The sequence below is a fragment of the Sphaerodactylus townsendi genome, linkage group LG04 (assembly GCF_021028975.2).
Source record: "Sphaerodactylus townsendi isolate TG3544 linkage group LG04, MPM_Stown_v2.3, whole genome shotgun sequence".
Lineage (NCBI taxonomy): Eukaryota > Metazoa > Chordata > Lepidosauria > Squamata > Sphaerodactylidae > Sphaerodactylus > Sphaerodactylus townsendi.
The window spans coordinates 158,735,067-158,748,343 of record NC_059428.1 but is presented as its reverse complement, the minus strand read 5'-3'; the positions used below and the strand labels follow the sequence as shown (position 1 = coordinate 158,748,343).

The window sequence follows — 13,277 nt, the reverse complement described above, 5'->3', positions numbered from 1 at the left end:
CTTTGGGGATTCAAAGAGGACGGTTGATTTATTTTGAAAGATCTGGAAGTAGTAATCCATTGTCTTCTTCGCAGCCATAAACAATGTTCTATTCTGAGTCTTTCTGTGACCCCTCCTGGGGGGAAAGTAGACACTAAAAGCACCGCTCCACGGCGCAGCAAACTCACTGCCTGTAGTTTTCTTCACTGGGTTGCCAACTCTGGGTTGGAAAATTCCTGGAGGTTTGGGGCCTGGAGAGGGTAGAGTTTGGAGAAGGGGCCCAGCAAAGATTTGACGACAAGCCAATCTCTGAAGCTTCCGTTTTCTCAAGGAGACAGTTGTGGAGCCTGACCGCCACCTCCAAAGAGGCTACCCAGCGATGCAGGGAGGCCCCAAAAGTCAAAATGCCTCCCCACTATTGGGAAGCTTCTATGGCCCCCAAAGGACTACTCCATCCAAAAGGGCCACTTAGGTTTGACACACAGGCCACTGGTGGAATGCCAACAAAGCGAGCCATCGATAGGGCATAGAGGCCAAGACCTTCCCCTGATAAGAACATGAGAAACACCCAACTGGATCAGACTAGTGAAGGTCCATGTAGTTCAGCATCCAGTGGCCAACCAATTCTTCTAGAGATCCAACAACAGGGCATAGAGGCCAAGACCTTCCCCTGATAAGAACCTCAGAAGAGCCCTGCTGGATCAGACCAGTGAAGGTCCATCTAATGATCCAACATCCTGTCTCATCCAGTGGCCAACCAGTTCCTCTGGAGGTCCAGCAACACAGCACAGAGGTTGATGCTTTCCCCTGATGTTGCTTCTCGGCACTGGTATTCAGATGCCTCTGAACTTGGAGATACACTATGTTTGTAGCCACTGATGGCCCTCCATGATCCCCTTTTAAAGCCATCTCAACTTCTTCTTGTGGTTGTTGTTTTATTCACTGGAAGTGAATTCCATATTTTAATCACTCATTGTGTAACAAAGTGTTCCCTTTTGTTCATCCTGAATCTACTACCCGAGAACTTCATCAATGCCCTCAGAATTTTGGTCCTTCACAATTCCAAAGGTGCAGCAGAAAGGAAAGGACTGAAGAACAGGAGGGACTTCCAGAGAGCCAGCATGGTGTGGTGGTTAAGAGTGGAGGACTCTACATGAGCAGTGGATTTTTATCTAATGAACTGGATTTGTTTCCCTTCTTCTCCACATGAAGCCTGCTGGTTGACCTTGGACTAGTCATTATTCTCTGAGAACTCTCTCAGCCCAACCTCCCTTACAAGGTGCCTGTTGTGGAGAGAGGAAGGGAAGGTGAATGTAAGCCACTTTGAGACTCCTTACAGGAGAGAAAGACAGGGTATAAATCCAAACTCCTCTTCTTCAGATCAGGGGCCATTCTTGAATTCCTGCTTCAGACGAGGACAGCGTGTGTATCTCTTCTTTAACACACGAAACACCACAAAACTGATGTTTCCACCAGTTTCTGAATCCTTTCAAAACTGAAAAAAAATGTTTGTTCATCATCCAACACTTCCTTCCAGAACTACTTTTCAAGGAACTCGCTGTCTTCAAATAATTTAATTATCGCATGGCACACACCTTTCGAGTTAGCCCCCCTTCTTTCTCCCTAATGAAACCGTTGAATGATCCGTCTTCGGGTTTACATTGCTTGTTGGAAACCATTCCAAAGGACTGCTGTTGTTGGGGGGGGGGGAGAACTATCAAAATGTTACAGGATTGGATCCCAACACACAAGACTATTAGACTAATTCATCCAGCAGATCAAAGCCCACACAAGGAGCACAGTTGCCTGAAGCTATTTTCCTTTTTCTTTCGTGCTCGACAGTAGTCCCTCGAATTCTTCTGTTCTGCCCTCTTTGAATGTACATTTTCCTTCAGTCACGGAAATATAATTTAGGTCTGTGATAGGTTTTTAAAAAAAAAAACCACAAGATTGGCTCAGCAACTCCTACTCTCAAAGGTGTTTGCTCAGTGCCGGACGGGTTTCCCCAAATAATATACCAATTCTCTTGTATTTGGAACAGAGGAACTCCAGCCTTCCACAGTGAATTTACCAGAAGCCTCCAAGCATGTGTTATTAACCTGGCTGTGGCTGATTTTTATTTTATTTTTGTCACGTTGTATATGTAGATGGGAGTGCTTGCCCGTTCGAGACCACCCAGGGAGCTGGAACAGTTGCCTGCTGGCTGTACACACCCAAGTTCAAGGGTTCAGAAGAGACCTTCACCATGTTGGTTTGAATGGGTTCGCTGCAGCCTTCTTAAAAAGAAAAAAAGGGAGCGAAACGAAACGAAACGACTGTTCGGGGAGACAGGATTCGAGAACGAAAATTCTGCCTTCTCATTTCAGCAGAGTGTGCCTGTGTGTAAAAGGCTGAGGGAAGGAGGGGAGGAAGGGAGGGAGGGAGGGAGGAGGAGGCTATCCTAGCAAAGCTTCTCCCCATCTCTCTCTCTCCCACTTCATAGGAGCCGCAAAAAAGGCCAGCAACATGTTTGACAACACGCAATATCCCTACAACTGCTTTAACTATGATGGGGACGATTATCCGACGTGCAGCTCAGATGAAGAGAAGAAATTCACCAGACCAGCATACAGGTAAGGTGAACTTTTTCCAAGTGCCTGTCTTGCGTCGGGTTGTCAGTTATGGGGACAGATCGCAACCCCCATCAGCCCCTCTTCACAGGGTCCCAGTGGCCCAGATGTTTGAGGGAATTGCGCACTGGAGCTATTGGTTAAAAATAAATGAAAAACCAAGAACTAGAGATAACAATATTGGATCTTGACCCAGGAGATCCTTGGCCACATAGGCTACTGGGGAAGCCATGGGTTTATCTAACTAATGGTGTTGTTTAAAAGGTAAATAATAATTGCAAAGTATACAGAACATCTGGAAAGCATGATCTATATTTTTCTCACTAAGTTAACATCCTGGCATTCTAGGGGAATAGGAAGATCCACTTGTCATCGTCCTGTTAGAACTTGAGAGATTTCTTTCCTGCAGAAATCTAAAAATTCTGTTTCCAGTTTTTAAGCTTCTCAACCAATTTCTAGCCGGACCCTTGGTGACTTTGGCAGATCTGGTTTTAGCCTGTCGACCAATTACACACTGTTTAGTACTTCATTCCCTTTAAACTGGCTAATGGATTAATTAGTTGGCTAACAGTACTATTCAGCCAGAGTTTCAGCCCAGCCCACTGACTTCAAGAGATTTAGACAGGTGTAATTGTTCTCAGGAACTGTGTGTGTGTAAATGTGACCCTTACTCAAAAGTAAGTCCAATGGTCCTTTCAGGTGAGCACACATAGGGTTGCATCCTAAATTTGCACATTACAAGAACCTCAATACGGGTCCTTTTTGAGGGACATTTAATGTTATAATTTATGGAACCATAACCAAACTTGCATTATCAAGATGACACCTTTTATTTATTTCTTTGTTTGTGTATTGGCATTCTCTGTTCTATTAACCTGCTCAACAGTAAAGATTTGTTTACGCTATTTTTAAAAATAAACAAGGTTAGTCGATTCAAGTTTTAGTGGACTGATTTGGCAATTAAATTGGTTGTTATGTTAAATTTAAATTGTACACCGCCCTCCCCCAAAGGGCTCAGGGAGGTGAACAACATCAAACAATAATACAACCAATAATACTTACAGGACGCATCCCGAAGGATAAGATAGAGAATTGCATCCCATCCCACTAAGGTTGAAATCATTGATAGTAACTTTGAACGAAGCACATTGCTAGCTGAGCTGTAGGATATAGCCAGTGGTGGGATTCAAAAAATTTGACACAAATAATTTAACAACTGGTCCCAGTGGTGGGAGTCAAATAATTTAACAACTGGTTGTATACAAGCACCATTTTAACAACCGGTTCTGCCGAAGTGGTGCGAACCTGCTGAATCCCACCACTGGATATAGCGTAGCTACTAACTGACTACCTGGTGTAGCTACTAACTTTCTGGCGATACAGGAATGGAGATCTTCGGTAAGGCAGGGTAATTCACAGGACCCTCTTTCCTTCAAAAAGTTACAAAAATTCATGCTTGGCCATTTTTATTATTAAATTTTGTTGCTCTGTTTCTGAGTGGAATGGGAAAAACAGCCTGTCTGGTTTCAGCTACAAGAGCAGAGCATGCGTTTCTATTGGAGTGGGAGCAGAAGAATGTTTTGAAAAGGGGATATTTTCAGGACATTTCAGGGATCATGACCAGATCTGTTGCCCATCCACAAGATAGATAACATCTCAGGTTTAATAAGTATCGCATCAAAATACAGGATGAGGACGAAATTGTACGGTCAGGTTTTCTTTTTAAATTATCTACTGCTAAAATGATCCAATTATTTCCTATATAGCAGAAATTATCTTGAATCCTTTCATCCTCTTAAAAAATTACAAGTATCCCCATTTTGTTTGGACTGGGAAGTGTCATTGAGGAGGGCAAATTTGATTCTCCACGCTATGTGGGATTTCAACAGGCTATAGCCACTGAACTCCACTACCCTTAACAGGAAGAGGGGGTTTATGTTCATTTGGACCCACGCTCAGTCTGGGTACCTAGGATGAACCTCCTTGGTGAAGCTCAGGACAAGAAACATCTGAGGGAATGATTATTGCAGGAGCAGCGCTGCCCAATGGGCAGAGTTAAGTTTGAATTAAGCCGGCGCGCTGCCAGCTGGCAGGATAATTCCCTGTCCTCTTTGGTCATGAACTCGGTGAGGACTTTGCCTGACAAACCAGATCTAGCTGAAAGATCCATGATGAGAATGTGTTTATACCAGTGATGGCGAACCTTTTCGAGACCGAGTGCCCAAACTGCAACCCAAAACCCAGTTATTTATCGCAAAGTGCCAACACGGCAATTTAACCTGAATACTGAGGTTTTAGTTTAGAAAAAATGGTTGGCTCTGAGGTGTGTGTTACTCGGAGTAAGCTTGGTGGTAGTTGTTGGCTTTGCTTTGAAGCAACCATGCAACTCTTCGAACTGGGAAATCATGACCCTAGGAGGGTTTACTCAGAAGCAAGCTACATTGCCAGCAACCGAGCTTACTCCCAGGTAAAGGATCGCACTTTAGTTCTTCGCATGAAAATCAGTGGGGTTTAACAGCGCTTAACAGGCTTACCTATACTGCTTCCCCAAAACTAGGTCTTAGGTTTAATGCTAATAATCGAGCCCAGCGGCCCAGGCCAGCCTAGATGTGTGTGTGGGGGGGGGCGATTTCCCCCCACATGATGAACTCTGTGCATGCCCACAGAGAGGGCTCTGAGTGCCACCTCTGGCACCTGTGCCATAGGTTCGCCATCACTGGTTTATACGATCACAGTGTTCTTTGTCTCGTAGCTATATTGCTTTAATCGCAATGGCCATTCAGCAGAGCCCGTCCAACAAAGTGACGCTTTCGGGCATTTACGACTTCATCATGAAGAAATTCCCGTACTACAGAACCAACCAGCGAGCGTGGCAGAACTCGATCCGGCACAACCTTTCTCTGAACAGTTGCTTCGTTAAGGTAAGGTTGGGTCGCCAACCCGCTCAGGAAATGTATACTTTGCCCCAAATAAGAGACCCTGAACTCTCACGTTGGGAACGAGGCTTCCGAAAGGGCGTCGCCTCTTAGAAAAGTATTTGGATTTTGCTCCTGCCTTTGTGTGGAATGGCCAAATAGGTTCACGATGCAATTGCATGAAGGATTAGAAGAAGAAGAAGAGTTTGGTTTTATACCCGCCTTACTCTCCTGTAAGGAGGCTCAAGGTGGCCTACAAACTCCTTTCCCTTCCTCTTCCCACAACAGACACCTTGTGGGGTAGGTGGGGCTGAGAGAGTTCCGAGAGAACTGTGATTATCCCAAGGTCACCCAGCAGGAATGTAGGAGTGGGGAAACGCATCCAGATCACCAGTCCGCTGCTCATGTGGAAGAGTGGGGAATCGAACCTGGTTCTCCAGATTAGAGCCCGCTGCTCTTAACCACTACACCACAGCGGCTTTATCCATAGCTCAGTGGTACAGCACCTTTTCTGTAGGCCGAAAGTCAAACGCCAGCATCTTCAATTTAAAAAGATCATGCAGGCGATGTGGAAATTCTTCGTCTGAAACCCCAGAGGGCTGTTTTTCCAGTCCGAGTAGAAGAATACTGACCCAAACTCTATAGACCAGTGGTGGCGAACCTATGGCACGGGTGCCAGAAGTGGCACTCAGAGCCCTCTCTGTGGGCATGGGCAAACAGAGTCGCCCCCCGCCCCCCACACATCTAGGCTGGCCTGGGCCACTGGGCTCGATTATTAGAATTAAACCTAAGACCTAGTTTTGGGGAAGCAGTGTCGGTAACCCTGTTAAGCGCTGTTAAACCCCACTGATTTTCATGCGAAGAACTAAAGCGCAATCCTTTACCAGGGAGTAAGCTCGGTTGTTAGTAACGGGGCTTGCTTCTGAGTAAACCCTCCGACTATCACCAAGCTTACTCCTGAGTAACGTGTGCCTCGGAGCCAACCGTTTTTTCCAAACTAAAACCTCAGTATTCAGGTTAAATTGCCGTATTGGCACTTTATGATAAATAAGCGGGTTTTGGGTTGCAATTTGGGCACTCGGTCTCAAAAAGGTTTGCCATCACTGCTATAGACCAAGAATCTGGCTTACTAGAAGGCAGAAATCTGTGTACATTTGTACATATGTGCATGGTAGAAGCAATATCCATGTGAAAACAGGGCAGTGTAGTGGTTAGAGCTTCAGACTAAGATTTGGGAGTCCCAGGTTTGAGCCCACACTTTGCCATGGAAGGTCTCTCATCCAGAGCCAGCGTGGTGAAGTGGTTAAGAGCAGCCGCGCTCTAATCTGGAGAACCAGGTTTGATTCCCCACTCTGCCACTTGAGCTGTGGAGGCTCATCTGGTGAACCAGATTAGCTTGTGTGACACATGCCAGCTGGGTGACCTTGGGCTAGTCACAGTTCTTTGGAGCTCTCTCAGCCCCACCCACCTCACAGAATGTTTGTTGTGAGTGGGGAAGGGCAAGGAGATTGTAAGCCCCCTTGAGTCTCCTTACAGGAGAGAAAGGGATATAAATCCAAACTCTTCTTCTTCTATGGATTCTCCAAGAATACCCAGAATTCCTTGGGGAGCAGTCTGAAACCACTGCCCCCAAAAGAAAACAAAGAAGGTGCAGGGTTTTAAAATGGTTTTTTAAATGCCTCCTCAACCTCCAGGCTGAGATTTATTTTAAAAAAAACACAGAAAGAGAATGATATATTGTTCTCATCTGATGTGTGTTAGTACGTAGCACAGGATAGGGGGTTATTTACCTACCAGTTCTATAATTAGAGAGCCTGGCTTTCAGAGCCTTGTCATATATGTTTATACCAGCAGCACGTTTAAACGGACCCAGATGTTGAAACAGCAGCATCTGCCACACGCACGCACACACAACACAGACGTGCTCCCAGCTCCTCCAGGCTGAGCTTCATTTCAGCCCTGCTCGAGCCGCAGCACCTACTCAAAGGGCTACGGCTCAGCCTGAGAACATCTCAAGTAATAATGTAGACCAGAGGTCTTCTGCGGAGTTCTCCTCCTTTGACGCCAAATGGCAAACGTTTGGCCGCACGGAGCAAAGACCTCCAGCTTTTTTGAGCCGGAGATTGTGACATGGTGCCATGACACGTGGGATGGTGACAAGGTGCCGCCGGCGTAGCTGCAAAACGGCTGCCGCAAAAGGCAGAGCCAAACACAAAATGGTGGCCCCCCAGAAGTGGGATCCAACCAGTTCTCACCACTTCTCTAGAAGTGGTTACTAATTTTTTCTGAGTGCCGAGAACGGGTTACTAAAGCAACCTCCCTGCCCAATAGGGACTGGAGGTGTGTGTGTGCAGCGCCGGAACTGTTTGAATCCCACCACCATCGGAACCTGTTATTAAAATTTTTGGATCCCACCACTGCGGCCACTTCTTCCCTTTAATCACACATGCAGGCCACTAACCTGGGTAGCATTAAAAGGGGCGCCCATTTGAATGGGGCCGCTTGGCACTTTACCTGTATTGCTTAATAAACCCTGTTCAAAGGAGAGTTATAATGCTCGCCAGGTTTAATGTTATGCCTTCTGCCTTGTTACATGGCAGATTTAATAAGCAAGAAAAGGCTAAAAGATTGTGCCCATGTAACGATGTCTCCGTTGAATCTCTGGCCCACCAATTACTTCACTGTCTCAGATTCAAGGAAATCAGATCCAAGTATGTGAATCTCACATTTAATTAGATTACACTACTTGTTGGACAACCCTGATCCTTCTCTCTGTATGATAGTGGCAGACTTTCTCCTGGAAATTACCAAACGCCAGTAGATTTCCTTCGTCCTAACATGTATATCCTGTATTGTATATGCTTTTTAATCTGTTTTTATTATTGTTGTACTGCTGTCTATGCCAATAAAGGCTTGCTAAAAAAAAAATTAAAAGGGGCTTGGACAGATTGATGGAGCAGAAGTCGATCTATGGCTGCCAATCTTGATCCTCCTTGATCTGAGGTTGCAAATGCCTTAGCAGACCAGGTGTTCGGGAGCAGCAGCAGCAGCAGCAGAAGGCCGTTGCTTTCACCTCCTGCCTGTGAGCTCCCAAAGGCACCTGGTGGGCCACTGCGAGTAGCAGAGTGCTGGACTAGATGGACTCTGGTCTGATCCAGCAGGCTCTTCCTTATGTTCTTAAGGCCATTGCTTTCACCTCCTGCCTGTGAGCTCCCAAAGGCACCTGGTGGGCCACTGCGAGTAGCAGAGTGCTGGACTAGATGGACTCTGGTCTGATCCAGCAGGCTCTTTCTTCTGTTCTTAAGGCCATTGCTTTCACCTCCTGCCTGTGAGCTCCCAAAGGCACCTGGTGGGCCACTGCGAGTAGCAGAGTGCTGGACTAGATGGACTCTGGTCTGATCCAGCAGGCTCTTTCTTATGTTCTTAAGGCCATTGCTTTCACCTCCTGCATGTGAGCTCCCAAAGGCACCTGGTGGGCCACTGCGAGTAGCAGAGTGCTGGACTAGATGGACTCTGGTCTGATCCAGCAGGCTCTTCCTTATGTTCTTAAGGCCATTGCTTTCACCTCCTGCCCGTGAGCTCCCAAAGGCACCTGGTGGGCCACTGCGAGTAGCAGAGTGCTGGACTAGATGGACTCTGGTCTGATCCAGCAGGCTCTTCCTTATGTTCTTAAGGCCATTGCTTTCACCTCCTGCCTGTGAGCTCCCAAAGGCACCTGGTGGACCACTGCAAGTAGCAGAGTGCTCGACTAGATGATGGACTCTGGTCTGATCCAGCAGGCTCTTCCTTATGTTCTTAAGGCCATTGCTTTCACCTCCTGCCTGTGAGCTCCCAAAGGCACCTGGTGGAGCCACTCACGAGTAGCAGAGTGCTGGGACTAGATGGACTCTGGTCTGATCCAGCAGGCTCTTCTTATGTTCTTAAGGCCATTGCTTTCTCCTCCTGCCTGTGAGCCTCCCAAAGGCCCCTGGTGGGCCACTGCGAGTAGCAGAGAGCTGGACTAGATGGACTCTGGTCTGATCCAGCAGGCTCTTCCTTATGTTCTTAAGGCCATTGCTTTCACCTCCTGCCCGTGAGCTCCCAAAGGCACCTGGTGGGCCACTGCGAGGAGCAGAGAGCTGGTCTAGATGGACTCTGGTCTGATCCAGCAGGCTCTTCCTTATGTTCTTAAGGCCATTGCTTTCACCTCCTGCACGTGAGCTCCCAAAGGCACCTGGTGGGCCACTGCGAGTAGCAGAGTGTTGGACTAGATGGACTCTGGTCTGATCCAGCAGGCTCTTCCTTATGTTCTTAAGGCCATTGCTTTCACCTCCTGCATGTGAGCTCCCAAAGGCACCTGGTGGGCCACTGCGAGTAGCAGAGTGCTGGACTGGATGGACTCGGGTCTGATCCAGCAGGCTCTTCCTTATGTTCTTAAGGCCATTGCTTTCACCTCCTGCATGTGAGCTCCCAAAGGCACCTGGTGGGCCACTGCGAGTAGCAGAGTGTTGGACTAGATGGACTGTGGTCTGATCCAGCAGGCTCTTCCTTATGTTCTTAAGGCCATTGCTTTCACCTCCTGCCTGTGAGCTCCCAAAGGCACCTGGTGGGCCACTGCAAGTAGCAGAGTGTTGGACTAGATGGACTCTGGTCTGATCCAGCAGGCTCTTCCTTATGTTCTTAAGGCCATTGCTTTCACCTCCTGCCTGTGAGCTCCCAAAGGCACCTGGTGGGCCACTGCGAGTAGCAGAGTGCTGGACTGGATGAACTCGGGTCTGATCCAGCAGGCTCTCTCTTATGTTCTTATGGGGTGAAAGCTGCCGGAAAAGCAAAAGTTTTTAAATTGTGTGATCCATCAAATCGAAGATGCGCTCAGGAGTTGTCGGGGAGTAGGATGGATCCATCAGCCCCATGCTGGGATCCTCAGCTCTAGAACAGGGTGAGAGGTCAAAGGTCATACTTTTGTAGGCAGACTGCTTTTAAAAAAGTCAAGCAACAAGTCATTGACAGAACTGCTTTGTAAAAAAACAATTAAATGCAGGTTCCACGGACAGAAGGCAACGAAAAGGGGAAAGGGAATTACTGGAGCTTCGCGTCGGGCTGCGAGTCAATGCTGGACCTCTTCGAAAATGGGAATTACAGGAGGCGGCGACGGAGGAGAAACGTCAAGCGAGAAGCCAGAGGGAAAAGGTCGTCTGGGGAGAAGAACGGCCCGCCTGTGTTTTCCTCGGCGGATTCGGGCTTATCCGGCATCTCTCGTCCTTCCAGCGGGAAAATGGAACCCCAGTCCAAAGCACTGGAGCCTGGCGAGTTTTTTCCGAACGTCGTCGCCAGCCAAGAGAGTCTAAACAGTTCCTCGGTAGGAAAATCTGACTCCGAAATTAAATTTAGCATTGATTACATTCTCTCGGCCCCAGACCCACTCCCTGTGCTGAGGTCGCCGTATCACGTGCAAGACAACAAATTCCCCTTCTTGGATTCTCCGCACATCAGTCTCCAGTTCTGGACAATGTGAAGTCAGTTCTGCGACCCAACGGGAGCTACTGTGTAGTTTTTGTTTCCATCTGGCGGTCAGTGTATGTTGTTTAGTTAACTCCGTCTACTTTTTTGTTCGGCAACCCTTCTCAGGAGAGGAGGTAAAAGGACTAACGGCTTGTCCCTTGCTGCTTTAGGAACTTACAAAGATCTGTGGTGTTTGGAAATGAAGGGCTTCCCCTCTTCTTGACATTTCAGCTATCACACCTGTTTCCCATTCCCGGTATTTCTGTTTTGTCAAAAAAACGGTCCCTCGAGTGACTCTTCCTTCGGGAATTACTGTTGATCGGGAATGAACGAGCCGCACAAAGCTATTCCACCTGCATCCATGCCTTCCAAATTTGAATCAAGGCATGCTATAAAAATCTCTGCCATGGGTGTACTCATAAGGAATGGGGATTTTGTTTTCTAAAACTGTGAGGAGCACAGATAGCCACCGCCGGATCTCTCTGAACATTATCAGTCTACTCTTTCTCCATTTTATCCTCTCAACAACCTGTAGAGGTAGGTGAGGCTGAGAAAGAGTGACCGGCCCAAGGAGCAGCAGTGGCGTAGGAGGTTAAGAGCTCGTGTATCTAATCTGGAGGAACCGGGTTTGATTCCCAGCTCTGCCGCCTGAGCTGTGGAGTCTTCTCTGGGGAATTCAGATTAGCCTGTGCACTCCCACACACACCAGCTGGGTGACCTTGGGCTAGTCACAGCTTCTCAGAGCTCTCTCAGCCCCACCTACCTCACAGGGTGTTTGTTGTGAGGGGGGAAGGGCAAGGAGATTGTAAGCCCCTTTTGAGGTCTCCTACAGGAGAGAAAGGAGGGGGAAGATAAATCCAAACTCCTCCTCCTCCTCCTCCTCCTCCTCCTCCTCTTCTTCTTCTTCTTCTTCTTCTTCTTCTTCTTCTTCTTCCTCCTCCTCCTCCTCCTCCTCCTCCTCCTGACTAGGGATTCGAACCTGAGTCTCCCTTAGGTCGCCCCTTCATCACACTACTACATCAATATTCCACATATTTAGGTCACCAACTGATCATTTGTACTGCTGTATGTGTGAGGTGTTGCCAGTTCCCAGCTGACTCACGGTGACCCCTCAAGGGGTTTTCCAGGCGAGAGCCGTTCAGAGATGGTTTGCCACTGCCTGCCACTGCTGTGACCCTGCACTGCCTTGGTGGTCTCCCATGCAAGTACAAAGTGGGCCGGTGTGGAGTAGTGGTTAAGAGCAGGTAGATTCCAATTTGGAGAACCGGGTTTGATTCCCCACTCCTCCACCTGAGTGGAAGAGGCTTATCTGGTGAACCAGGTATGTTTCTGCACTCCTACATTCCTGCTGGGTGACGTTGGGCTAGTCACATTCTCTCTGAACTCTCTCAGCCCCACCTGCCTCACAAGATGTCTGTTGTGGGGAAAGGAAGGGAAAGGGGCTCCTAGGCCACACTGAGTCTCCTTACATGGTAGAGAAAGTTGGGGTATAAACAGAGGTGGGATCCAACCGTGAGCCCTCTGGGGGAGGGCGGTATATAAATATAACAAACAAACAAACAAACAAACCAGTTCTCACCACTTCTCTAGAAGTGGCTACTAATTTTTTTCTGAGTGCCGAGAAGGGGTTACTAAAGCAACCTCCCTGCCCAATAGGGATTGGAGGTGCGTGTGTGCGGCGGCGCCACTGTTTGAATCCCACCATCATTGGAACCAGTTATTAAAAAATTTTGATCCCACCGCTGGGTATAAATCCAAACTCTTCTTCTTCTAAAGAGGAGAACAAGATAGCCTGGGCCATCCAAAACAGGAAAAAGAACAGGCCATTGAATTACAACCAACTCCTGGTGATCCCATGGAGTTCCACCTCATGGGTGTTTCAAGGTGAGTGATGAACAGAGGTCATCTGGGTCAATGCAAGTTGCCGTTAATTCAAGCAGCTGAGTTATTCCCAGACCCCCCAAAAAGTGTTGAGTCATCCACAAAGGAGGGACCGTTCTCCTGGTCCTTGTTTGTCTCTCATAGCTTGCTTGTGCATTCACTGCAGCATGAGAACATAAGAGCCAGTGGGTCGGACCAGTATTCTATCTAGTCCAGCATTCTGTTTCACCCAGTGGCCAACCAGTTGTTCTGGAGGTCCACCAAACAGGGTGTAGAGGCCACAACCTTCCATTGATGGGACCTCCTGATATTCAGAAGTTTACTGCCTCTGGACATGGCTACCAGCTATCAGTGGACTTTTCCTCTTTCTGCGTGTGTGATCAAGTCACTTCTGACCCACAGTGACCCTATG

At 47.8% G+C, this 13,277-nt stretch overlaps 1 protein-coding gene across 1 annotated transcript; it reads left to right on the top strand.

Moving 5' to 3' along the window:
* The first annotated feature begins 2,169 nt into the window (after nucleotides 1-2,169).
* Nucleotides 2,170-11,474, top strand: FOXL3 (forkhead box L3). Its single transcript, XM_048494692.1, has 4 exons — nucleotides 2,170-2,357; nucleotides 2,462-2,591; nucleotides 5,341-5,509; nucleotides 10,524-11,474. The coding sequence occupies exons 2-4, from the start codon at nucleotides 2,485-2,487 to the stop codon at nucleotides 10,995-10,997; spliced, it is 750 nt and encodes a 249-aa protein (XP_048350649.1). The 5' UTR covers nucleotides 2,170-2,357; nucleotides 2,462-2,484; the 3' UTR covers nucleotides 10,998-11,474.
* The last annotated feature ends 1,803 nt before the right edge of the window (nucleotides 11,475-13,277 follow it).